We start from the raw sequence: 27,203 nt of genomic DNA, 5'->3' as shown, positions 1-27,203 counted from the left end.
GAAAAGGGTGGATGCTTTCATTGTATTTATTTATTACATTACGTAAACCAAATAAAAAATAAGCTTCGAAACAGAATAACGGATGAAACTTTCCATTCATGTGTTTAATTAAAAGGAAGTAAGTAAAGTATTTAGTAAAGTTATCAAAAGCTATGCATGGACGCCGTTCTAACTACATTTTTAATTTTTGAAATTCAACCTTTTTTGCCCTTAAAAATTATAGTCGCGGCGCGGCTTTCTGGTACTTTTTTTATCGTGTTTCCATGACAATTTAGGTCTTCTCACTTGGCAAACTGCTGACCCTTGGTCTAAGAGATTGAATTTTGACAGCATTCTCCCTACTTTCATCCTTGATTTAGTGTAATGAAGGAGTGACATTCATTGACGCTAGATGTCGCTACTTCTTTTTTATTTATGTTTTATTTTTTTAACATAAAACTTTTTATTTTCTATATGAACATCTCACTGGTCACAAGGTATAACCCGTGTCTAGGCATTTATTTACATTATTTTTATATTTTTTTCTAGTACATAATAAATAAATAAAATATAATAATAACACGGATCACGTCGGGGTCACCATTTTGTAAAGGTATTATTATTATACTCTACTTGATAGTAGCTATTTGTTAGTTCATGTTGCAATGGTAAGAAGTTATAAAAGGTTGCAGTAAATTATTTGGTCCCAGTTGGGCGACATTGTAATGGTGGGTTATCACGACCTTAATAATCAAATTTATAAGATATAGAAGAATAATGAAGATAACCAAATAAAGTACCTACAAACAACTTACCACTCACCAGTTTTGCTCTATAAGCAAGAACATGAGAATTCTCCAAAAGAATAAGATTATGTTCTTCAAATCTAATTTTATGAACGACATCAAAACATTACATATAAAAAACTTTACTGTAAAATGGAATAAATATGACTCAGAGATCTGGATTTTATGAAAGAAACAACTCGTTAGTGAAATACAAAATTTTAATAAAAGAAGCAATCCTCTACAAATATAACAAGGTTAGATATTACAAAAATTCTGGTATGGTTGACAATAAATTTATCTAAAAAGTAAATATTCGTAATGATAATAATAACAACTGAAATAGGTTATTGATTGTTTTCTTCTCGCCGTAATATGGAGTAATGTTGAATTTACGAAATAAAAAGCCGCAGATGGAATTTGATATGTGACGTCATCGGTTGATATGCTTGAAGTCATGATTGGCTCAGTTGATGAGTTCCCAGAAGATTGTTTGTCGACATCTGAATTCAGTAAATGACCGTCTGCTTCATTGCATTTGTTGATTTGTGTTTCGTGATGTTGAAGAAAACTTTTGAATCTGACACCGACTTTTCCAGGTATTTACGAATAACCTTCGTAAAGATTTCTCATCCATTAAAATTATGGAGTAGATATAGCATATTGTAAAAATCTTTATCATAAGACAAAGTAGATAAAAGGTGTAGGAAAAATGAAAAGAAAAAGAGAAGAAGAAAGGGGAAGAAGGGAGAAAAAAGGGGAAACCTATATAAAATACAATCTCATTAGAATATAAATTAAAAACAAATAGGCTTGCGTTACGTTGAACGTTCCCTTTCTTGAAGGACTACATTTTTTTAATGTGTGGTCGCCTGCCCTTAGAGTTCTTCCGCGACAGCTGAACTGCTCGTCCCGAGTTTTCAAATGGAAAAGAAGTTATTTTTAGAGCACGGACTTCATATGGATGAATTACTACCGCGGCCGTCAGATGGCGCTAAATCAGGCAACATAAAATTATATTCGAGTACTAAAATGTCTTCAAAAACGGGGTACGTTGGACTTGTTTTTTACAACGTTACAATGTAAAACATATTTTGATTTAGTGGATTTAATGGATTCAATGAATTTTAGCCTCAAGGAATAAATAAATAAAATAATTTAAGTTACTTACAATTTTTGGTTTATTTCACACGAAAATACAAAGATTACACAAAGAATATTTTAGAGTAAATTTGAATACTGGTAAAGACAGAGAAGGGCGAGTGACGTGTACGCGCCCTTATATAGGTCCATTGGGCACTGTGGCCATAGACAACAACACCCTCGTCTCTCACTCTCTGGTCCCCACAATATAAACGTAAATTATAAATAGCACACATGCAACAATAATTCTGAGCTAGACTATTGTTTTGGTGGGGTGACCATCTCAAGGTAGTTCTCGGAACCAATATCCAGAAGCCATTTTTTAACAAATTATTTGAATTTCTGTTTATTTGTAATTGATTTTAAATCATGAGGTATAGTGTTGTAAATTCTGGGAGCTACGTAGGAGTAACGTAGCAATCGGCTAGGCCAAAAGTAATTATTCAAAGTTACTCAGATTCAGACCTTCGAACCGGTATCTCAACATTGTATTATCTTTTTTTTTCGGACCATCAAGTTATTACAATTGGTGACGAAGATAAAAATTTATTACAACCACCAAAATTTATTACAATTCCATACTCCCATACATCGGGGACGACACCAGTTTTTGTTCCGACTTGCATAGCTTTCGGTCTGTATTGTTGTTTTTAGGTAAAAAGCTGTTATTATGAGGGCGTTTTCTCCTTTAAAATGCAAAAAAATGTTTTTAAAAGTTGGGACCCAAAGTGTTAATAAACCGGTTTTACCCACGTTTTACTTTCGAGGTATATATTTTCTACCTTAGAATTTCTTGATGTCCGGAATTCCCCTGGGAAATAAAATATTTACGCCGATACATAAGTAAATGTGCTCGAGTATTCCTGCATTTTCCTTTGATGCACATTCATTTCTTAGGAAAGTTGAAAACTTGACAAGAAACTTTAATCTTCCATCTTTGTATTTAAATATTGAAAACCTTTTCCGTACCATTCCCCTTGATACATTTAAATCTATATCACATACTCGTATCATTTAAACAAAGTAGATGGGGGCCGCGATTACAATGGGAAGCTAAGGATGTCACACCTTCACCATGACGGTATAGTTGAAGATAAATTCTCCGAGCTAAAGATACACTACCGACGCTCTACGAGTATCTTCAAGTTTTGAGGTAGCTACGTCAGTATGTACCGAGGGGTATAATACCCCACGGTTCACACATCTACTCATCAAAAGAGTCAAAAATTTTGTTCCACCGAGCGATTTTTGCTTTAATTACAATTTATTTCATTTTTTAATCGTTCTAAGGTGGCCATTTTTATTCTTAAAAGCCTTTTTGGCGGCCTCCGTGGTGTAGTGGTCAAGACGCTTGACTCACGCACGGAAGGTTCCGGGTTCGATTCCCGGTGAGAACACAAAAATTAAAAAATGTGATTTTTCTCAAGCCTGGGTGTTCTGTGATGTAATTCACCACTGTAATTGGGCCTCCTGGTCTGTTGTGGTGCAAAAATAAAAATAAAATAAAAATAAAAAATACGGAAGAAAAAAAATAAATTTTAAAGTCAAATTAAATTCTATCGTTACTGTCAGTTTTCGATCCGAACGGCTATATGCAGAGATAATGTGGCTAGATGCTGCCTTATTAACAAACTCGTATATCAACATCTAGCGGTTAAAACGTTGCCACCATAAAAAAATAATTTAATTATGATTTTTCTTCCTCCTTTTTCTACTATCTACCTGAGTGCACGTATTGAGCTGTCTAAAAAGCCGGCTAAACTAATCAGTACATGTAAGGTTTGCATACTAAAAGCATGTGATTTCAAATCGGCATGTTTGTTTTATATTTATGTGCAACAACTATGGCGAAGTTGTATGTTTTGCATGTTAGTTTAATTGGTGTCCTGACGAAGAGACGGGTACTTCTCGAAACTGATAGAGATAGAAAAGTCGGTTAGTTGTTATGTACAAATATTTTTTAACATTTAGGAAAAAGTTTTATCACAAAGTTAATGCTTAGAATATTATATAATATAATAGGTGCATTTTTAATTGATTGCGATAATTATTTTTGGGTTTTTTATTTTGTTTTGTCGTCTCAGAAAAACAACAGCAATTAAAAAAAAATATATAAAAAATTAAAACTTTTATTTTTTTAATAATAATTTAAGAAGTTAATAATCTATATTATTTAAAAAAATAAAAAAAATAGTGCCTAAGTATTTGAATTTGTTTATATTCAATTTCGTAGAATGTACCTTTGTACGAGGTATCTCGAAGTTGACTTACAGAAATATATTTTCCTAAATTTCGTTTTAAATGACGGGATTTAACACGAGAACAGCTTTTAAGACTTAGAAAAGGTTGGATGTAGATTATCAAAACAACACATGCGTATATTAGGAAATTCGCCCTGACAAATTTGACATGAAACTGTTTTTAAGTAATGAGATTAGCTTTCGTGTAATTATTTTCGTGAGTCTTTTAGAAAAAAATATATTAAACACCATCATACATCTGCACCTGATGGTGCATAGGACACTGCCTTGTGAAAATTTCAAAATTATTTAAGTCCGCTCTTAGTCCGTCTTGTAATTGGCGCATTCGCTAGGTTCAAACCTTAGAGTAATGATACGCTACCGGCTAGAAGACTCGCCCATACGGACAAAAAATAATCTATGATTATCAAATACGAAGTTAGCTACGGTTTTTAAGAATACGGCGGGCCGTACAGAATAATCGTAAAAATAATAATGGAGCTACCAATTTGAGCATGTAAAATCAAAAATAGCACTCGTTACTGGCGTATTGCATAGACTTCGTGACTTGCTTCCTCATTCCGTTTTGTTTGCCGTCTACTACGCTATGATACATTCCCACTTTTCTATCTATCGTGTATATGGGGTTTCGCCAGAAAAAAATAGATCTCGAAGATAAGTTCTTCAGAACAGAGCTCTGAGAATCATTCTTGGACTGAAATGGAATTCCCATGTCAAGGATATCTACCGACAGACAAAAATACTTCCTTTCAAGGTGATGCCACTGCATGACAAAACACTATTTTGAAAATCATAAACTTTTCTGTTCACACAAATTTAAAATACATATTTGTTCATGATATTCACAACTACAATACGCGTAACTCGGGTATTCTTCATGTATCTAAGTTTCGCTCAACGAAGTTTGACAAAAGATCTCATGAAAATATTGGCCATTCCGAATTCAATAAACTGCCTGATGAGCTTAAACACGAAAAGTCGAATAGCAAATCCAAAAGTGTCCCTATTAACAAATATAACTTAAATCTTTTTGGTAGTGATAGTTAATAATGTAATTTATACAGATGGTGTAAAGTACTGTGTTTTATATGTCTTAGCCTTCCTTCCATTAATTAAGTTGAAAAAATTAGAAGCGTAAATGTTTTTGTTATCTTTCACCAGAATACCTAGAATGCATATACAAAAAAAATGGGAGGACGTTATTTTTTTGTGTATAATAAAAGTTTATTTTTTAATGTTTACAAACAGCATTCGTTTTTAATGGAACTTAATTAGATTATTTCCTTAAATTCCTTATAATTTCTACCCATTAATATTTTTTTAATTATTTTATTTATATACAGCATTTCTGCCATTTACATATATGTAGTATAAAGAGTGCTTAAAAATAAAAATATAAAAAAATCGAGTATATATTAATATATTCGTACTATACACATTATAAATTACTTGAAATATATACATATTTTAATATCTTTTTTACTGGATTTTTGGTAATACTAAAACAATATTGACTGACATTTAATACATTTTTTTAAAATCGCATTCCTGAATAGAATGCACCCCTGTTGATGAAAAGAGCAGAGTTTGACATTGGCAAAAAGAGTTCTATATTTGAAAATGAATTATTTTATGTTTTGGAATTTAAACATAAACAAGCACGTAGGTACCTACTTATATCCATTATTTAAATATGAATGATTTTAAGTTTTGGAATCCAATCATAAACAAGTACCCATGTTCCTTCTTATCATTGAAAAGTTACAATATCTTTTTTCATGACAACAAAACGTCGATTTTGTCCATTTTAGTTAGGCATAAAAGGTCCAACATGCAGTTGTCCTTTTTCATAGCATTTTCGAGACAGTAACAGGAAAACAATGTTCAAATACCTGTTTTTCAAAGTTGCCTGTCACCGCTTATCCTCACAATTTATGTAATCCGAAACACAAAAATAATCATGTAAATGTACATACCTAATTTTAACCAAATACGATAGTTGATATAATATTTATATACGAGTATGTACTAAAATCTAGCAATAGTAAAGTGGCCACATAAACCAGCCATTGACAGGTCGTAAGCCCTGTAGATGCCTAGACTTCTATATTACCTTCTCTTAAATGTTCTTCATCTCTGTTGTAATATGTTACTAAGCATTAGTTATTAAGCTCGTGTTAGCCCACCTTTAAGCTTTATAACCTAATAACTGAAGATACCTTTTCGTATGACATTTTAAAAAATCTCTTTAATACATTTTTCTTTCTTGATGCTTTGACCCATATCATTTCGCTCCACCCTTACCTGGCTGAAAGCTAGTTTAATATTAAATCCGTGGGAGGATTACTTTTGTACTCATAGCTCCAGTATGTCGAAGGTTGCGTATGGCGAGTTCTTTATCTAAAGATTCTATACAAACCGAAGTCATTTTATCAGGAATGCGTATGTTGCTGTAGAGTACAATAATAGACGAAAAGGGATCACACATGAATACAAGGGTTGATCTTAGGCTAAAAACGAAGATGCTTTTAGTAAAATTTAACTTAATTTTTTTTTACAATTTTTTTCGTTTTTATTTTGCACACTTTTTATTACATAATATCTAACTTTACAACTTTACTTGAAAACAAAAAAAACCCACGTAGGCATAGCCTGTGCGTGGGTATACTAGATCTAGAATACATAAATCTATGTTGTTGATGCATAATATATTTTTTTAAAAGTAAAAAACATGTAAGTGAAAATTGAATGTCACATTCAGGTCGTTTTTTTTGTTTTTTTAAATTAGAGTTTTTACTCTACTTTACTTTTGTAAAGAAACAGAAAAGATAAAAAATATGATTTAAGTTGATGATAAAATTAGGAAAAAATACCAGAGCAAATTAAATGTTCATCAGGAAAAGAAAACATAGACTATTATAAATATTTAAAGCATTAACTTTGTGGTCCAACATTTTAATATTATGTTAATAAAATTTGTATAAAACCACTCACCGACTTATCTGTCTACCGGTTTCGAGACGTAACCCGTCTCTTCGTCAGGACAACAACACTACACCAACATGCAAATACCACTACTCACCTTCACCATAGTAGATTTGCAAAAATATAAAATCGACATGCAGGTTAGACACACAAAAAAATATTTATTTATTTTAAACTTCAAGTACAAGGAATAAGTACTTTAGCAAACATTATTGCCAAAAGCAATATCTTCAAGCTAATAAAAAAAACAGCCATGGTCAAAAGAAGAGTTAGTCAAACATTTGTACTAAAAAACAAAAATATATATAAAAAAATACATAATATATGAAAATTAATCAATAATAACAGCTGTTTTTTTTATGGGGAGATATCTCTTGCACATATTAACTTTTTAAAAAGTACATAATGTTATACATATTAAAAGATGTGGAATTTGGAATCAGACAGTGAGTTTGGAAGGAGAAAGAAAGAGGAAACAAGGAAAGAAAATGGATTAATGTATACACTTTAAAAGACAAAAAAAATGCAGTTTTGTTAACTGTTTTGAGACGTGTTTCGAATAAATCGCAATTCATACTTTTTGGTACTACGCACTATTTGATAAATCGCGAGTCATACTTTTTAGTACTACGCACTATTTGATAAATCGCGATTCATACTTTTTGGTACTACGCACTATTTGATTGCTTTATGAAATGTTTGACGGCTAAGACGCGCTGTCCAGTAAACCAGGAGGCGTGCTAATCTACACTCCATTCCTCCTTTCAACATTATAAGAGCAGCCATCAAATCTAAAACATTCTTCCAGAGTTCTGGTTCTATTATAAACGCGGTATTTTTATTATCTTTTGCCGTAACTCGGGAAGAACCCTTAATACCCCGAAAGCTTTCGCTAAATCTAAACCTATTCCCGTGTTGTGCCCATTATTATAGTTTATTTTGGACCCATAAATATCGTCTAAAATATATGTATATATGAGGCAGATCATCCTTTCTCGTATGTAGGTTGGGTCATGCGACTCATGCGTGAAATAAACCTTTTGATTTATGTTCCTTCAAAGCCCCTCTAGTTCAAATAATTCAATTTTATTTCATCCCCAAATAGAGTTCGCCTTCAGCATATCTATTTTCACACGATTAACACTTTCGTGAGACCGTCGCTTCACGGAATATAACCTAGAAATAAAAACTTAGTTTACAGAAGGGACCAATGTAACAACAGGACGTTTTGTTTTATAATTATTCCTTCCCTTACTGTGCGAAAAACATCCGCGAGTTACGGTTTTGTGCATTCATAACACATGCGAAAAATGAGAGATTATAAATTGTAAATTGAAATATTAGACAACTGCTTCAATTATTATCTCTGTTGCAATCAATTTCTTTTCATGTTCCCAACCGTGTCACCAGAAGTCAAAATCTGCTATTTATAAAATCTTCTAAGAGCAACTTTAGTTTTTATGCCCCAATGTCCAGAATGTGTAGATTAGTCAATTCATCACACGACTTGGAATTCTTTGGGATAGATCTTCCGGCTTTTCGTAGATCTCTTTGCGACTAAACAGTGTGGGATGAAGTTTAATTGGCATGGTTTAGCTCAAAGTTTTAGGTCTTTCGTTTTTTTGAATATATTTTATATAATTATTTTTCTGCCCTTTGTGTGTCTTTGCTAAATAGTTTTATGTTCATTTTGTTCAGTTTCTTTCATTTATGTTTCTTCATGTAACTGTTGTAATTGGCTTAGGCCGTATGTATAATAAATAAATTATTCATATGTTATATGCCGTGGGGTGTTGAGTGGCCTTGGTAAAGTAATTGAATAGCCTTCCAGTCGTCAATAAAAGGCAGCGTCGAAGATGGTATTTGTTTATTTGATTAACTTTTGAAGATAACAAGATGACTCCAACTACACTCGTTGGGTTGACTGTACTTATAATTTGATAATATTTCATTGATTACAAACTTTCAAAATTTTCCTCCTTTTAAAAAACATTCACTATCCTGTATTCAAACTAAAGATACGAACATTTTTTTCCTATGATTTATTTTGTTGTCCTTTAATAATAAGGAATATTTTTTGTGTTTTTTTTAAAGATATTTTATTTCCTTTTTTAATTACTATAAAAATAAACCATATTATCTTTTACATAATATCTTATTTTTTCTTTCTTATGTTACACAAAAATATTATAACTGTCCATTATTTAGTATAGGAGCAAAAATTCATTAACATTTTCTTGTATACCCACGAACAGGCCATGCCTTCGTAGGATTTTTTGTTTACTATTAATATGTATCTCATTGTTATGTAATTATGCTTTATTTTTTTTAATACTCTGTTTTATCATTTATGTTTATTGTAAAAAAAAAAAAAAAAATGGTATTCAAGTTAATATTTAATAATACATTCACAACGTACTTAGTTAGGAATCTAATTTCAATGTGTCTTCCTGGAATCAATGTATGGCATTGTAAAGCGTACATTTTCAGTAAATGGGGGGGATTATAGTAAGTTAATTTAGGAAAGGTGCAATTCGGAGAAATTGCTAGCTGCATCTATCTAAACAGTCAATCTCTAAACAGATAATATTGTCCCTTGGCACATCTCTTGCAGGTGAGAGCATTAAGATCACGAGTTATCATAACGGGTATCGACGATGAAAAATAAATAACTCTTGGCTAAAATAAAGTATAAGCACAATGTCAAGCCAAAGATCAAAATAGAATAGCTGTGATACCATATGAGCAACACTACTGACTATTAACTGCAACGTTAGACGAGGACGACCAAGGAAGACGTGGCATGATCAGATAAACCAAAATCTTAAGTCTGGTCATGTCAAAAGCAGACAGAACCGAAGGGCATGTATGACAAGATGTATGAATGTGGAAGAGGCTAGGAGTGTATGCCAGGATAGACGTGTGTGGCGGTCCATTCTCTTTGCCTACCCCTACGGGGAAATGGCGTGATGGTAGTAGTAGTAGTAGTACTGACTATTCCAACTCGTCAGCATCCATATCGCGAACCCTGGACACTCATAACGGTGTGATCACAGCAGATAACGAGAGGATAAAAGGCGAGTCTCTGGCGCCTCCAAACCAGAAGCAACCAGCTAAGGGAAGGTAACCCCGACAAAAAAATCCACCAAAAAAGGCAACGGGAAACCACTCTGGTCATCTTTTCCCAGAAGTCACTATGGCGAGTACATTCAATAAGCATTTGTTCTGGCTGCGGAATATAGGAGTAGCGCAGGACCAAAATAAACCACCAGATCATGACCCGACAAGTATCGGCACAGCAGCTGATGGTACCACGACAGAAAAACTACTATGGTGACAGAACAATGGGTAGTGTAGTACCAAAACTGTACAATTTAATACCAGCCAAAAATCGCGAAGAAAAAAACCTAATTTCATTTTAAAAAATAGTCAAAAAATTATTAAACAGCAAGTGAAACTTAAGTGTATAAATATATCTTATTCTTTAATTATTATTAAACTATGTACTTACTTAAAAATTAAAAAAAAAATATATATAATGTAACCCGCAGACAAGCTTCGGCTTTGCGGGAACAAAAATACAATTTTGTATGTTATTTACTTGTTAAAATGAATAAAACTTAATAAAAAAAAGTAAAAATAAAAAAATATGCTTTTGCTGTAGTGATCGCCAACGTCAGGGAGACCTAACATGGCACTGCAAGAAGAAGATGTAAGGCATATTGTTCATAAAAATGAACGTAAAATAATTTCTTAAGAAAAAAAAATGTTAGAAGTACGAACATTTTTGAATAATTCATTCAGTATATATCTAAAAAAAATATGTTCACACGAATGTTTTCTGGTCTGAAAGGGTTCAGTTGGAAAATAGGCCAAAAATATGTGTGCGGATACTATTTGCTCCAGCTTTGTAACAGACATAGAATGATGTCGGTGTTTTGGGCACAACCGATTATTTATTAGTCGGTCAATCGAATGTTCTCATAACCAGTTATGCACATCGCTTGTTATCATGTTTTATCTGGTGTTTTTTCCTTCAGATGTTGGTGCGGGCTGTCGTATGCGCAGCACTGCGCGATAGGCGGCGGCGGCGCCGCTGCGGGCCTCGGGGCGCCGCCGCCCTCCGAGCCTTGGCAGGCGGCGCGCCACACCAAGGCGGCGCCCACGGACGCCTACGGGACCATCGAGTTCCAGGGCGGGCCGCATCCCACCAAGGCACAGGTATGAATCTGTTTTATTATATTTTGTTATTTTATTATGGTTCACAAATAATACATAAGATATGGATATGATAATCACAGTTTATATATATTAAACACTTTGTTATGAGACCACTTGAATTTATTTAAAGCCCTAGGGGTATATAGTTTCAGAAAGCACAGATCTTTAAATATACCTACTTAACGTTAAACGGAAAGACCCGTGCTTTCCGAAAATAAATAAAGTAATGCTTCAAAATAAATTCGTTTGGTTTCATTACAAAGTATTTAATTTCATTTGTATAATAATGTTATTACACAAATTCAATGCTGATTTTCTTCAAATTTAAATTGAAATAATTAATTTCAAATTGATTATTTTTGACATCTCACCTAACCGCCTACTCATTTTCAAATAATGCTACTCATTATTTTTAATATATTTTATATTTTTTTCATCGTATTTAAAAAAAAAATCGTGATGAAAAATAAGTATCCTATTTTACTTCTCACCTCTTCGGCTATCCTTGTGCAAAAAAATAGGTCAATCAGTCGCTCCGTTGAGACGTGAAGAAAATACAAACGAACAAACAACCTCCTTTTTGCAATTCAAAGAAATATATATTATACATAAAACTGGACATAACCCGTGTCAAGGCATTCATTTACATTGAGCCTTACTTATTAGATTTCCTTATACCAGGTTAATATTAAGAAATAACTATACCCAGTTTAACTATTTATAACCGATATAAAAAAAGCTTACTTATAAAAATATTTATTACCTAAAATAACGATTCACAGGTTATTTTATGCTTATTTTTTTTAAACAGTCAACACTGATATGTGGGCGTGCGCAGTAACTTTTATAACAACACAAACAAACGTTAAAGTCAAATCGAGACTACCGTCAGTGTAATCGAGAACATGGAGAAAACCGTTAGAAAAAGAAATAAAAATTAAGAAGAAGAGGAGAAGTTAAAAACGGATTTTATAAATTATTCGTGTTTCTTTTTTATCACAATTAATTAAAACACATACAAACATATAACATTTTAGTTATTATTTAATCAAATAATAAAAAATAGCATTGAGAAGTTCGCAGGACTTCGAAATGGTTTAAAACTGAAAAAAAAACTGTTAAACAATCCATTTTGATCACCGAAATATATGACTTTTGACAGATCGCATGCTTATTCCAGCGTTATACCACATAATGTGCAGGTTTAAGTTTCTATGGCCGCTTTCCCAGATTTAAACCGAGTTTAACTCTATGCGAGGTTTATGAGTAATACTTTTTGCTATACCATCAATATTCTACCACTATTCTCAAGCTTAACTTTATACCCGATTTATAAGTAAGGCCCATTTTGTTATAGTTACAGTAGTTGGTATCTATAATAATATATGCGCAAACAGACACATATATGTATGCATAAATGTACACATACATATATAAATAAATAGTTAAATCAAGTATCATATATTTTTTTTTAATAGTGGTAATAACACACAGATACTGTGCAGATATTGAGCCGAAAAGTATGCCACCGCTCGGGCTATTTGGCTCATCTACACCGGCCAGCTGCCGGTTCTCCAACATCCGCACAATGACCTATATAAATAATGTTTTATTTGATAATCAAAACGCGGTATGGATATAAACATAAATAATAAATAGTAGACATGCAACAATAATTTGAGTTCAAACAGACTACTGTTTTGGTGGGGTGACCATCTTAAGGCAGTTCTCGGGACCCAAATCCAGAAGCCAATTTTTAACTAATAGTTTGAATTTCTGTTAATTTTATTTAATATATTATGTTTTTTTATTATTTATTATTATTTTTATTTTTTTTATCTCTCATTGAATACATTTTTGCTATTTTCTTGGGTTAACATTTTCTTTTCTTTTCTTTTTATTACTTTCTTATTTCATTTACATTTTTTAGATCTTAATTTTAATATGTACTTTTAATTTTCTTATTTTTTTTTTCTTTCTGTAGATATGAATTGAAATTCTCGATTCACTTTGTTTAATGTATTTTTTATCTTGTATTGATTACATTTATGAGCACACACTATTTATATTTATATATATATGTGTGTTTATTACTATTTATTTTTTTATATTTAAAATATATTTAAGTAAATAACTATTCTTTAATTTTAATTGTATTATTTTACTTTATTTTCTTACTTTATTATTTTATACGTATACAATATTATGTCTGTACTCTTCTTATTTGATTATTAATTAAAACTAACGTCTGAACACCCGATGACAAACTATTATTGAATAGTTTATCGTGACAAAATATATCTCAATACTTTGTTTTCTTTATAATGTATTAATATTGTAATAATATGTATATTTTATTGAATAAAGACTCAAAATGAAAAAAATATATAATTATAATACCATCATGGATTTTCAATTTATCTCGTGTATCTGTTTTTTTTTAAAAATAATTATTAAGGTTTTGTTTTGTAATATGATTATTGTTTTCAAATTTTCTTGATCGGTTAAAAATATTATGCTGCCTCAATAAAAAAAAATCTACGAAATGATCTTAAAACGTAAAAAAAATAAGTAAATTACCCTAATTTTTTTTTTTCTATATATTCTCGTTTTTCACAAACTTCATCAAACAACTCCCATTTCCTTCATCTTGTCACTGAACGCCGTTCTCTGATAAATATGGTTTAATGACACTTCATATATTTCGTTAGATTCCTTATTTCCATATGATCAACTCCGTATGAGGATATCCATTAATCATGCAAACAAAAAAAGCTCTCCCCTCTTCTGATACATAATATACAAGCGTTTATTTCAAAAGTCGAAAGAAATCTGTGCAAGGATTGAGGTTTTAACACCAACTTTATTTTTTTATACAAAATGATGTTAAAGAATATGAAAAATATTTACAATATTTTGAGTTTGTCCAAATTTTTGTAGACAAGGACTGGATTCAACTCCCTGGGGAGCTGTTTATATTAACTTATTACAACAGAGATGAAGAACACTTAAGAGAAGGTAATATAGAAGTCTAGGCATCTACAGGGCTTATGACCTGTCAATGGCTGGTTTAAGTGGAAACTTTACACACTGTGTAACATTCACCATTCTGCCTATATTTGAACATCTATATTCGTTCAATTCTTTCACCTGTTGATGTTTGTGAAGTTAAAGAGCTGAAACCTTTATATATGCGGGTGAGATTCATCTAATATAATTATTTCACCTACATACTAGGCAACGCCTGAAAATGTTATAAATTACCTGTTGTTAATAAATTACCTGGTCCATGAAGAAGTATAGAAATTGAAAAAATAACATTTTCAGGCGTTGCCTAGTATGCAGGTGAAATAATTCAATTAGATAATTCTCACCCGCATAAATGAAGATTTCAGCTCTTTAACTTACAAACATCAACAGATAAAAGAATTGAAGGAATATAGATGTTCAAATATAGGCAGAATGGTAAATATCACACAGTGTGTAAAGTGGCCACTTAAACCAGCCATTAACAGGTCATAAGCCCTGTAGATGCCTAGACTTCTATATTACCTTCTCTTAAGAGTTCTTCGTCTCTGTTGTAATATGAAAAATATTTCAACATTTAAACATAAACAAACAATTAAACCATCGCAGTTAATCAACAATGTTTTCAGTATGTTCAAATGTTTGTAGACAAGCTGGATTTCATCCCTTGGGAGTTATTTAGATTTAAATTTGTTCCAACAGAGAGAGAAAAAAAATCTTTTCATAAGCCCATAAAGGCCTATACTTCAATATTACCTTCTCAAAAATGTTTTCCTTCTCTGTTGCAACAAATTTAAATCTAAATACCTCCCAAGGGAGGAAATCCAGCACGTCTACAAACATTTGGATATACCCAGAACATTGTTGGTTAAACTTACTGGTATAAGAAGTATAAAAATTAACCAATTCATTTCAAGCGTTGCCTAGTGGGTGAAATGGTTCAGCCGGGTGAATCTCACTCACATAATAAAGGTTTCAGCTTTTTTACTTCTCAAAAGTCAACAGATGGAAGAGTTAGGGAAATGTGAATGTTTAAACATAGGCAGAATGGCGAATGTTACACAGTGTGAGCGGTCACTTAAACCGGCCAATGACAGGTCATAAGGCCTGTGAATGCCTACACATCTATATTACCTTATCAAAAATATTTTCTCTCTGTTGCAACAATAAAAAAAAAACATTTAACGCTCTGTTGTAGCAAATAAAATTTAAAAAAACATAAAATGTATTATTATTATTATGCAATATGTGTATATATTTAATGTTTGTATTGTTTAAGTAGGTTTGTACATATTAATTAATTTAGTTTTTTTTTTCGTTTTACTTAATTGAACATTATGGATAAAATTATCACTCAAATCCAATCAATTACCAGTCTAAAGCCCTGTAAATGCCTAGACTTCCATAATCCTTTCTCATATCGAAATTTCGAATTGGGTTGTGGTCCTGTGGCTAGTGTCTCAGACAAACAGATCAAAGGTCCGTTGTTCGAATACCACTCCATCCCAACTTGAGTCCCATTTTCTAATAGTGAGTTATTTACAACTCTTTGAAAAATGCCCTCAAAATTAAATATTTGGGTTAATCATGAGAACGCAATTTTTTTTGTTTTTTTTATTTAAAAAAAATTCAATTTGAATATTATGCGATGAAAACGTTTATTAAAATATTTGTGCACAAGCAATATGTTTTGAAAACGCAATGTTGGAATTTAGAAATTAATTTAATAGCTCTACCTTGAAATTTCTGTTTTGATTCGCATTGACTACGTAAATATTTAATCCGCTTAATATGTATGAGAACCTTTTTAATTTAAAACGTCAACAACACCGTAAGGCACTTTTCTTAATTTTTATTACAGGAAAATTGATATTAAATTCCGAGGCCTTTTTATCGTTTTCTTTATAACATTTCAGTCGAAAAGCCAATAAAGGTATCAAAGACCTTCCCCTAATGGAAGAAGCATTGCCGATTTTTCTCATATTTATTTTATCAATCTCAGCTTTTGAAAATACAGAAATGACAGTTCATGTGTTTAACTGTCTTCTTGAATTATTTTCTTTATAAAATGTTGGTAGCCCGGTCGCTTTTTGTTATTTTTGAAGGAGAGCTACTTATTTAACGAATTTTATTATTATCAATATGGCGACGTTTGTCGATTTTATAATAAAAATGAATAAATAAAGGTTGAGTAAGTGACAGCATGTCGGCCTCGTGCGTTTGCCTACCACGGATGAGGTCACGGGTTGGATTCCCGACACGGTTGACATGAAATATTTATTTAAAAATGTGTTTTTGCAACTAGAATATTTCATCGTCCCTAGACTGGCACCTGCACCGTAAGACTGATCATCTTACCTCTTACCATTGGTGTGCCAATTCAGTGCCCCATGCACCATGATGGGTGATGATGAAGTGACAACATAGATTAAATTGATTTGTGTTGACGAGATATATGGTACTTATATCTCGTCGTTCATATATGTAAAAAACATCACCTATTGCCTCTGCAAAAACGTCGTGAAATAGCGGATAAAATTTATTTATTAATTATTGCCTCTGGTTTAATCGACTGTCCTGAACTACTATGCAAACTTTCTATCAATGTTCCTTCTAAAGTTCTAAAAAATGACATTCTTTTTCACATACCTCTTGTTTCATCTAATTATAGGCAAAATTCATATTTATTTTATTTTTATTTTATTTTATTTTATCATCATAAACGGCAAATCTGCCTTTTACAAACATTTACATTATGAACATATTTGGGTTAATATTTTTTTTTTTTTTAAACATGAATTTCTTTATACCTAAGATTTATAAAAAAAAAATTAAACCAAAAATTATACAAGATTTATATTTTAAAAAAATAACCTAAAAATTATACAGCATATTCAGTAGAAAGTTTCAATAATAAAACATTCTACAGTAAAACAACAAGAAAATCATAAGTACTGTTTTACACAGCTAGGCAAAGTGAACAGAAAACTGTATATATATATATATATATATATATATATATTTTATGAAATGCATGAATAAATAAATATAATTACCATTCACCATCTTTGAAAAAATTCAAAAGGTTTGTTCTATAGGAACAAACCCTACACTAAATATATCAGATACGTGGGAATAACTATTGCCGAGTTCATGAAGTCTATTCAATACGGCATTACAAGTATACACTGTCTGTGAATTGTTGCTACAAAACGGTGGCACCTGTCTAGTCATTCTTCCAGACACCCTGAAGTTGATGAGAGATAAAAGTTCAGGGCAATCCCATATTGAATAAATTTAAAATGTCTATAATTTTTCTTCTATCGTTAAATTTTAACGAATTTAATGTTTTTAGTAAAAAATCGTAATTTAAAAATTCATGACCGATTCTATGTTTAAAATTTATCTACCGTAAGAATTTATGGCGAATTTTTAATAATTTTAATGTAATAAATAAATCATTAAACATAGATTTATTTGCAAATAATTTTAATGACGTACGGCGTTTGTTTTCTAAATAACTCGTAGTATTTTTTATTTTCTTTTGGATTTACATTAAATTACTATTCATTTTATGTTCGAGAATCTTTTTTAACTTACTGTGATGCTACTTGTGAAAACCTGTAATTGGTTTATTTGTTATTTGTTTTGTTATATATATGGGATAATTACAGCTGTTGGTTATCCAAATAAATAAATAAAATTTTGAAAAATATTTATCTGCTTCGAAAATCCAAAATAAAAATGTTAGCTGACATCACTACATCAATCAATTATAAAATACGCTTTAACCTCATGGGCTTTTTCCGTAAAACGAACATAAACCTTGTAGAGAACTTGCAAAATTCAATGATCAAATTATAAATTTGAAAAAAAATTGTACTGTCAACGACACGATATTCCAATATCCTTATTGTATGAATCTATAAATATTTTATCCGTTAGAGCTCTTTGACTAGCTCTCCCTAAATTCAATAATAAACACGGGAAAAGAACACTAAAGTACAATATACCGAAAATGTATAATATGCTCCCATCAAATATAAAAAATCAAACAAACTTATCTGGCTCAAGAGAAAGACGTCTGCTGGGAATCTGAGTGTTTTTTTATATTAAAGTTTTTTTGTGTTTTTCTTTTTTATTTGGACAATTTTTTATTTTCGATGTACATATTTTTATTTTTTTCCATAGTAATAAGAGTTTTTATATGTTCATAGAGTTGAAGAGATAAGATTATGTATATATACGAGTATTAGAACTTAACTATAAGCACCTGCTGACGAACTGCATTTTATCCAGTTCAGTAGGACTTTTTAATGTATATGTTAGTTTTTGTATGCTTTTGATTAATATTTTTTTTAATATATAAAAAAAAAAATGTTTCCTAGATCCATTGTAATATTATCACATAATTTTTATTTTTTTATTTATTTGGGATATCAACAGTAATACATGTAACAAAAATATAATAAATAAAATATACAGAGAATAAAACCAATGACAGATATCCTCAGAAATACATTAAATACACGTACAATACATAGGTACTAGTGTGTTTGTGTGATTGTAAGTGAGTGAGAGCGCGGGTGAGTGGGTGTTATATTGGAATGAGGGAGGACATGTGTGTAAATATTGCACAAGTGTCATGTGTCGAAAATATAAATAAATATAAAATATTAAAAATAGAGATAAAATAAAATAAAATAAAATGAGATAAAATAAGATTTTATTATTAAAACTAAGTATAAGACAAAAAAGTATGTTTTAACACGCGCATTTTAAATGTAATTTTTTTACAATCAAATGGATCAATAAGGCATGTCTAAATAGATAATATAGACATGCCTTGAGACCTCAAAAATGATGACACTTAACTCATGCCCAACGCGTTTTGGTCGTTCTTCGACCGCCAGAATCGAAACCAGTAGCAGTAACAGTTGTTATTTCACAAATTAAACAGTTTCGTTAAACAATTTTTAAATAAAAGCTTAAAGCACCGTGAACAAAATATCTGGAACATGCAGCTGCTGATACAGTTTTACAAAAAAAAATACCAATGATGAGTCGATTGAAAACGCATAGAATGTTCCGTTTTCGTTGAAACTTCCAAATAAAAAGTAACTAGAAACACTATTCTACTAAAATGCAATGTTCTGTAAAAAAAATGACAATCCAACTATCACTTTCCGAGATATGCGACCACAAACATATGAAACCTGAATTTTATATATATAGGGTCAAATCACCAATGAAAGGCCGTTTAAGATTCAGCTTATAGTGAATTCCACATTAAAGGTATACATTTTATTATTTGAGCATACAAAATAATAAAAAAAAACATAAAAAACACATTAATTTTTATCATTTTTTTTATTGAAATACGAGTATTACAATTATAATTAATATTACTTAAAAAAAAATAGCAGAAAAACCAGTGAATGACCACTACTACCCCAGTAAAAATAATACTCAGATTTAGTTACATCATTACATTATAAAACACCCTAACACATTAGAATATGGATATATTCAAAGAATTGTATTAGAAATAGCATCAAATAAAACACTTACCACACCTTTCCTTACAAAAAAACTATCAATTTCGAAACAATAACGGAAATACGCACTATTACCTTTTGACAGCTCACAGTTCAAAACTGATAGATTTGTTTCTTACCAAAAGATGTGTCCGCCTACTGCTTTTGTCATAGTTTCTAGCGTTAAAAGTTTTTTGACTGGACGCATGTAGCGATTCTTATTATATTTTGTTTTATCAACCAATGGTCATTTACTGGTGCTTTGACCTTAGATTTATTAAAAATAAAAACATATTTGCTGTCTTAAAACGGGGAAGCTATCCCTAGCTGGGCAGTTAAGTACTTTAGTACGATCCCTAATACAAATGTGAATAAAATTAGGTACGGGCTTTTAAGTAAGTTTTCCTCTTACTTTCAGACACTGGAAGGAATATGTCAGCAATTTTTTTTCTTTGGGGAATCATTGCTCGTAAAACACGTTTTAGCAGAAATGTAAATTTTATGGGTCGTAAACCGTAGGCTTGCAACAGGCATGGGTGGAAGTTATGAAAGATTTTACCTAATTCGAAATTAAGCCACCCCCTCGTGCACAATATTCCAACTTTTCCTAACTCTGGGATTAACGTACTCCACGAAAGCTTTATGATTAATATGCCATTATACCTTATTCGATGCGCCTCATTCTTTCTTCATCAATTTTTAAACGCAATTTCACCTACCATAGAACAATGGGGAATCTATGAATGACAAAATCTCTTACCTCGTAATTTTTTTTATTTAAGTTGAAAACGTATTATCCATTATTTCTTCTCCATAAGAAATTATGGAATAATTGGATGTGCAAGCGCCTATAACAACCATATTAAGCCTTTAGAAACTCTACAAAACTAATTATTAAAATTATACTCCACATAAATTCAACTTTTCCCTCCAACCAATTATTTCGGGAAGCTGAAATTTTGAAGCTACAAGTAATCTATTGCCAGCAATGTCTAAAATATGTTTTTATGCGCCGACATTTATTTCCTAGAAAATTTAATGCATCTAGTCGAAGATTGACAAAGTCAACTTGAAGTCCCTTATTGTAAATCCAGACTCGGACAAAGACACTTATTTTTCATAGCTCCGAAACTGTTTAACGCATTTCATATCGACAGTATGATAGATATAAATTATTTTAATATATTTCGATTAAATTTTTTGTTGAAATTATGGATAAAAAGCACCGATTTGAATACCTTCTTTATTTAATTAATAATAATAATCATAGTTTATTAACAAAATAACAATTACTAAATGTTATTAAATATTTGTTTATAACCACTTACCGAATTTTCTATGTCTACCGGTTTCGAGACGTACCCGTCTCTTCGTACCCGAAACTTCTGGGTTTTGTTTTACTTTTTATGTTTGCATGTTGGTTTGATTGGTATCCTGACGAAGAGACGGGTACGATTTGATCAGTTATCAGTAATTTCCCATCACTAATGAAATTAGTTTGACAGCTGTCATTCTAATCGAGCTTTATTTTAATGAAAATAGTCGCAAAACCCCAAATTCAGCAAAGGTATGATAAATGTGAATGAACCATAGAAAAATAGATTTCTCGAAGCAACGAAACTGAAAGCATTTTCTGAAATCTGACGGGCGTTTTAACTTTAATTACTTTTCAACTTTCGTGTGTATCCGGGTACTTCGTAATATATGCAAAGGTGGTTTATTAGTGTTTGGACCAATTCTTAACCTAATCTATACCTACCTACCCGTGCTTCCCATTTCCTAGCGCACTCCATGTAATAATAATTCTACGTGTGAGTGCCGAAATAAACATTATATTATCAGTACTAATCTAACATCAAGCAAGTAAACTGCTCAACTAATCTTTCCTAAAGCGAGATGTGCCTGCGTCCTTTTAGACCGCCAGCTCCATACGAGCTGTGCCAGCGTCTCACGACCGCCAGCGTCACCAGCTAAATTCCAGCACTCATCACGGCTCATCATCAGCAGGTTAGTGGAGTTGCGCAACGTTCCTTCCCCTACAATACAGTCCACTTACTAAATTTTCCTCATCCTAGGACGAGGTATTCTTCACAACTCGTCCATTCCTCAACAATTAGTAAATCCATAAGCTGTGCAAGATGTGCATAGTCAAGTGAAGATACGTATAAATACTACCTTTTATTAACATATTACAACAGAGATGAAGAACATTTAAGAGAAGGTAATATAGAAGTCCAGGCATCTACAGGGCTTATGACCTGTCAATGGCTGGTTTAAGTGGCCACTTTACACACTGTGTAACATTCACCATTCTGCCTATATTTGAACATCTTTATTCTTTCAATTCTTTCAAAAGGTTGATGTTTGTAAGTTTAAGAGCTGAAATCTTTATTTATGCGGGTGAGATTCATCTAATTGAATTATTTCACCTACATACTAGACAACGCCTGAAAATGTTATTTTTCCAATTTCCATACTTCTTCATGGACCAGGTAATTTATCAACTATTAATTTATCAATTTGAATCCAGTCCTTGTCTACAAAAATTTGGACAAACTCAAAATATTGTTACTACTTATTATATTATTATTTCAGAGGCTTATCGGGCCAATCTTTCACCCGCGAAAGGTTGTTTTTAAATAGTATTTCTTCTATTGCAAATTAAATCTGCTTACCCGGGGCGAATTGCTATCCCGGTAATATAATCCCCGTAAGCTAAATCTGTAAGTATGGATTGTCAATTCAATTTTCAATTCGAAATAGTTTGAAACTTTAATTAAATAGTTCTAAAGATTTGTTGACCTTTTTGTACTTATTACTCTGTGTTGCACGTGTGGCGGAAAGACACATTATATTTTTTGCGAAATTCATTGTTAAGATTATATTTTTCCTAGGTGGTATGTCAAGGTGCCCAAGATTAACTTCAGGGTTTTATAATAACTAATCGGTTGTGACAATAAAAAAAGTGGTTCATAAAACAAAGCAATTTTATTTATTCCTTTTTAACTTAAGATCCTTGGAAATTTGCCATTGATAAATAATTAATTTAACAAAAAACATCACAAAAATAAATAAATGAAATTGTTAAACCTAGAAAACCACAAAGCAGGTGCTTTAAATATTAATTTAGAATAATAGATTATTTATCAAAGGTAAAAATTCGAATCTCTGCGAAGCCTGTTATTATGGGGGTTGTAAAATCCTCTCTAAGCCGCACCCTTTGAACCCTAAATTGTTTAGCTAAGGGTGATCTTATATCATTAGGGCGCTTCACATTGGCTATCACACCTTAGCCACATGATAGAGCAAATAGAATTATTAGGCCCGTCATTAAGTGGCACTTCGCAGGCCTTTGAAGTTAAGTGCGATCTTATTGTACGTTTTTTTATCGCTTAAAGCGGGCAATTAAGAATCTGAGAACGAAATAAGAATTTAAGTGCTTAATCTTACGGAAAACGGATTGCGGAAATCTTTTCTAGGACTTAATGTCCGTTTTTTTACTAAAATCACTCTTCATCAGCCGTTTGAAGCACTCAATGTGCGTTTTTATTTTGATTTACTCTCAGAGTAATAATGCGTACCTAGATAGGAGCCCAAACGCAGGAAAACCATTCTATGACTCATGGGTATTAAGTTTGCTACAGTTCGCAGCAAAACAATGGGCCGTACATACTCAGGTCGAGAATTGCCAAATGGATATTAATTTGCATTGTAATTACTTTTAAATATGTACCTGTGTATTTATCATTGCAGGGTTATTCCAATCTATGTTTCTATAATTCGCCTATATTTATTTTATAAAACTAAAAATACATGTTTGTGTTTATTTTTATATTTGTTTATTCATTTTATTCACAATATATTTTTGTAATATTTATTGATACATAAATCCCAACTCCATTGAACCAAAGTCCTGTGTTAAGTTTGTTTGTTTGTCCGTCACATCTCCGAAATGGCGAGTCGTAGCGGACTAAATTTTGGACACGTCATTTTAGATGCGATTTCAAGGTTAACGTTGCTATTTTCGAGCAAAATTTTAATTGACCTCCACTCGATAAAAACTCAAACTTTATATGGATGCCTAGTGAGGCCTTGACATATTGCCCATAATCAACTGTCATTATCAACAGTAAACATACTTTTAATCACAAATTCATCCCTTAAATTGAGAAAAAATAGTAACTGAAGTAAATATGTTGATACAAGGAAGTTTTTAAGCAACATAATACACGTGTCGGGACAATAAATGCCAAAAATCAATGTAAATCATGGGGAAATATTCGGAATCAATTACCTGTGAAAACTGACTTCTTTAACACCTTTGACGCTTCTACTGCTGCAACCAAACATACTGCAATTCACTATAGTCGTAATATTTTTATTTATTATAACGTAAATACCCAAAGAAATTTACAAACAAAGCCAAGCAAAAGCATCCGATCGAACCGTTATGTTTATCAACAACGTTATGTTTTTGTTGTCAAATAAAACAAAATGGTCACCAATTGGTTGCCAGCCAACAGCTCAACATCGCTTGCGTTCTATGAAACATAGTGCTAGCGCTTCTCTCTAGGTACGCATTATTACTCTGAGGATTTATTCATAATGATTCTTTTTTTGAACAATCTTTTCGTCTTTGGAATGATTTACCATACTAATTTTATGCATTTACACAATAAATTGTGACACGTATTCAAAAAGGCCATATTTTTTGTAATTTCTTCCAGTTTTAGCTCTCGTTTGCTTACGCTGTGACCTACTTACTGCTCTGGGATTTGACACTGAGAGGATTAAGGATAATTATGTTTAAAAACATTACTCCACAATATCCGTATTGATTTTTAAAATACAATTAATGTTGCTAAATCGATTTCACATGTTTTTATCGGTATTCGTAGTATGTGATATTTCCCTTTTTTCTCCCTTACCTCTTTTTCTCCTTATTTCATTCCCTCTCTTACCTATTCTCTTTAGGTAAATGCCAAGATGGCTGCTTATGTCGTTTCGCGTCTAGATTACTGTAAGGGAATATACCCTAATCTCCCAAAATATCAAACTAAGAAACTTGAATATGTTTTCAACGCAGCTGCAACGCTTATTACGGAAGTAAAAAAATATTCTCACATCTCACAACATATTCGAGATTTGCTATGGTTAAAAAAAGGATTTGAAAACTGTCAAGCTTTGCTGGACAGTATTAAAATCCCTTCATGAAATGGCTCTAAAATATCTATCGGACCTTTGTATTAGGGAAATACATGGCAAAGAAAATCTACTATCAGGTCAGCATTTGATTCAGGAAGAGGAAAACTTGTCGAAATCCGGCGCTCCCCAAGCACTAGATTTGGAGTTAGCGCTTTTGCCGTTGCCGGCACCTCTGCCTGGAACCAATTGCCTTCAAACTTACGAATCATCGACGGTCCCAGTCAGTTCAGATCCCAAGTAAAATCTCACTTCTTTATATTATCATACCTTCAATTTTAAATCAGAAAATAAAATATGTCGCTCTAGTTTAGTTAGAATGTAAGTTTAAGTATACAACTTTAAAGCCCTCTTGGGGTGATTTTACACAAAAATGGCGCTTTATAAATCAGCCAAATATGATTATTATTATTACTAAAGTTAAGCTAGTTAATCCTGTAATCGCGTAAGTACAATATGGACTCATCATCATTCCCTACCCGCACGTAATGGTGCATAGGGCACTGCTCTGGTACACCAATCGCAGTGTATCTCGATATTTTTTTTTTCACATGAAGGTACAATGATCAGTCTTACGATTCGGGTACCAGTCCAGGGACTATAAAATATTCTAGTGTTAAAACACCCCTTTAAATTAATATTTTATATTAACCATGTCGGGCATCGAACCCGAGACCTATTTTATGGAAGGCAAATGCGCTGATCATTACACCACAAGGCTGACAATATGGACTACTTTCGCGTTTCTAACTAAACTTTCCTTATGTTCATAGGTAGCATAATGCAATGATTTAAAAATGTATGGCTTATTGCTAAATGGACTTCGTCCATAAATTTACCAAAACAAATTAATAAATTTAAAAAGCAATATCTCAGCCAAACAAAATGTGGCTCACCAAATGAACAATTAGCTAGAGTGTTTTTTTTAAAAAAAATATAACTACTTAATACAATATTTTGAGCTTGCCCAAATGTTTGAAAACAAAAGACTCGCTTACGCTGCCGAAGCCGCTGAAATGTTCTCCATCTCTGTTATATCATAAATTAAGACTCAGTTTTTATTTTGATTCTCCCTAGTTATGTGTGGCTAGTACACATTTCGTCAAATAACTTTAATATCTCCATAAATATAACAAATTATGGGTTATATTTTTTGGTATTCCTCCGTTATACATTTACGTATCGGTTAAAATATTTTTTATCAAATAATTCATGCTTATTGGGAACAGAAAAAGCCAAAAATCGGAGATAAATCACCAATACAATAGAAAGTTTACCAATGTGTCGCATGTTGCGGAGTACGTAGTAAAAAAGTAATCCAAATATCATATATAATTCTTACACACTCTTTACGTCTTACTCTCGATAAGATAGGCATTCGGGAGCGATAGAGACAGTTTCACGCGTCACACGCGCGAACGCTAAAGTTTCTAGTACGTCAGGTCTTTCGCCCGCGCTACGAGCATGAGCTAATGATTTTTAATTTTTTTAGCATTTAGATAGCTACTTTTATCACTTTTGATATTAACAACAAATAATTTAAGCATTTACCTATGAAAATTACATTTTTCTGATTTAAAATCTCTCATTTTTTGCATCTGTAATGACTACACAGCACCGTAACACGCAAATCTTTTTGAGACAGTAAGGAAAAAGTTAAATGTCGACAATGCTTGTCTAAGTCTTGCATTCTGCAAGGATCTCGACATTTGTGCACCTATCGTACATATTTTTAGCACGTATTCGCACACGCGTGTCTTTCATTATATCCTGCATTTCTCATTCCTTACCGTAGGATGCTGCAAGGATATTACGGAACATTATTTACTTATTAAATTCCCATGTGCTAAAGTAGAAGAATCGAATTTACCCGCTCCAGGGAAGATGTGAAAAGACTTTTAATTCTGGGACGCTTTACTGAATCTTCTTTACCTACTAGATCAGTGATGACCAAACCGTAACGCATGCACCAAACGTGGCGTACCAGTCCCGATTTCTTTGATATCAATTTTATTTATTCAAATATATGTACATTACAAAATGGAATATCTTAATTCATACAT

The 27,203-nt window shown here is 31.9% G+C and overlaps 1 protein-coding gene across 1 annotated transcript in view; it reads left to right on the top strand.

The window, feature by feature from the left end:
- The window catches only part of LOC148283963 (transient receptor potential cation channel trpm-like), a 280,960-nt gene extending 259,010 nt beyond the window's left edge, over positions 1-21,950 (top strand). The window contains exons 5-6 of the mRNA XM_088242886.1: positions 11,194-11,374; positions 21,855-21,950. Of these exons, the coding sequence (XP_088099012.1) occupies positions 11,194-11,374; positions 21,855-21,950 (277 nt within the window). The remainder of the gene's footprint in view (positions 1-11,193; positions 11,375-21,854) is intronic.
- Positions 21,951-27,203: the final 5,253 nt, after the last annotated feature.

Source organism: Micrasema longulum, unplaced genomic scaffold (genome assembly GCF_059751315.1).
Source record: "Micrasema longulum isolate JH-2025_06_02 unplaced genomic scaffold, ASM5975131v1 h1tg000174l, whole genome shotgun sequence".
Lineage (NCBI taxonomy): Eukaryota > Metazoa > Arthropoda > Insecta > Trichoptera > Brachycentridae > Micrasema > Micrasema longulum.
This window is presented reverse-complemented; position numbering and strand designations above follow the sequence as displayed.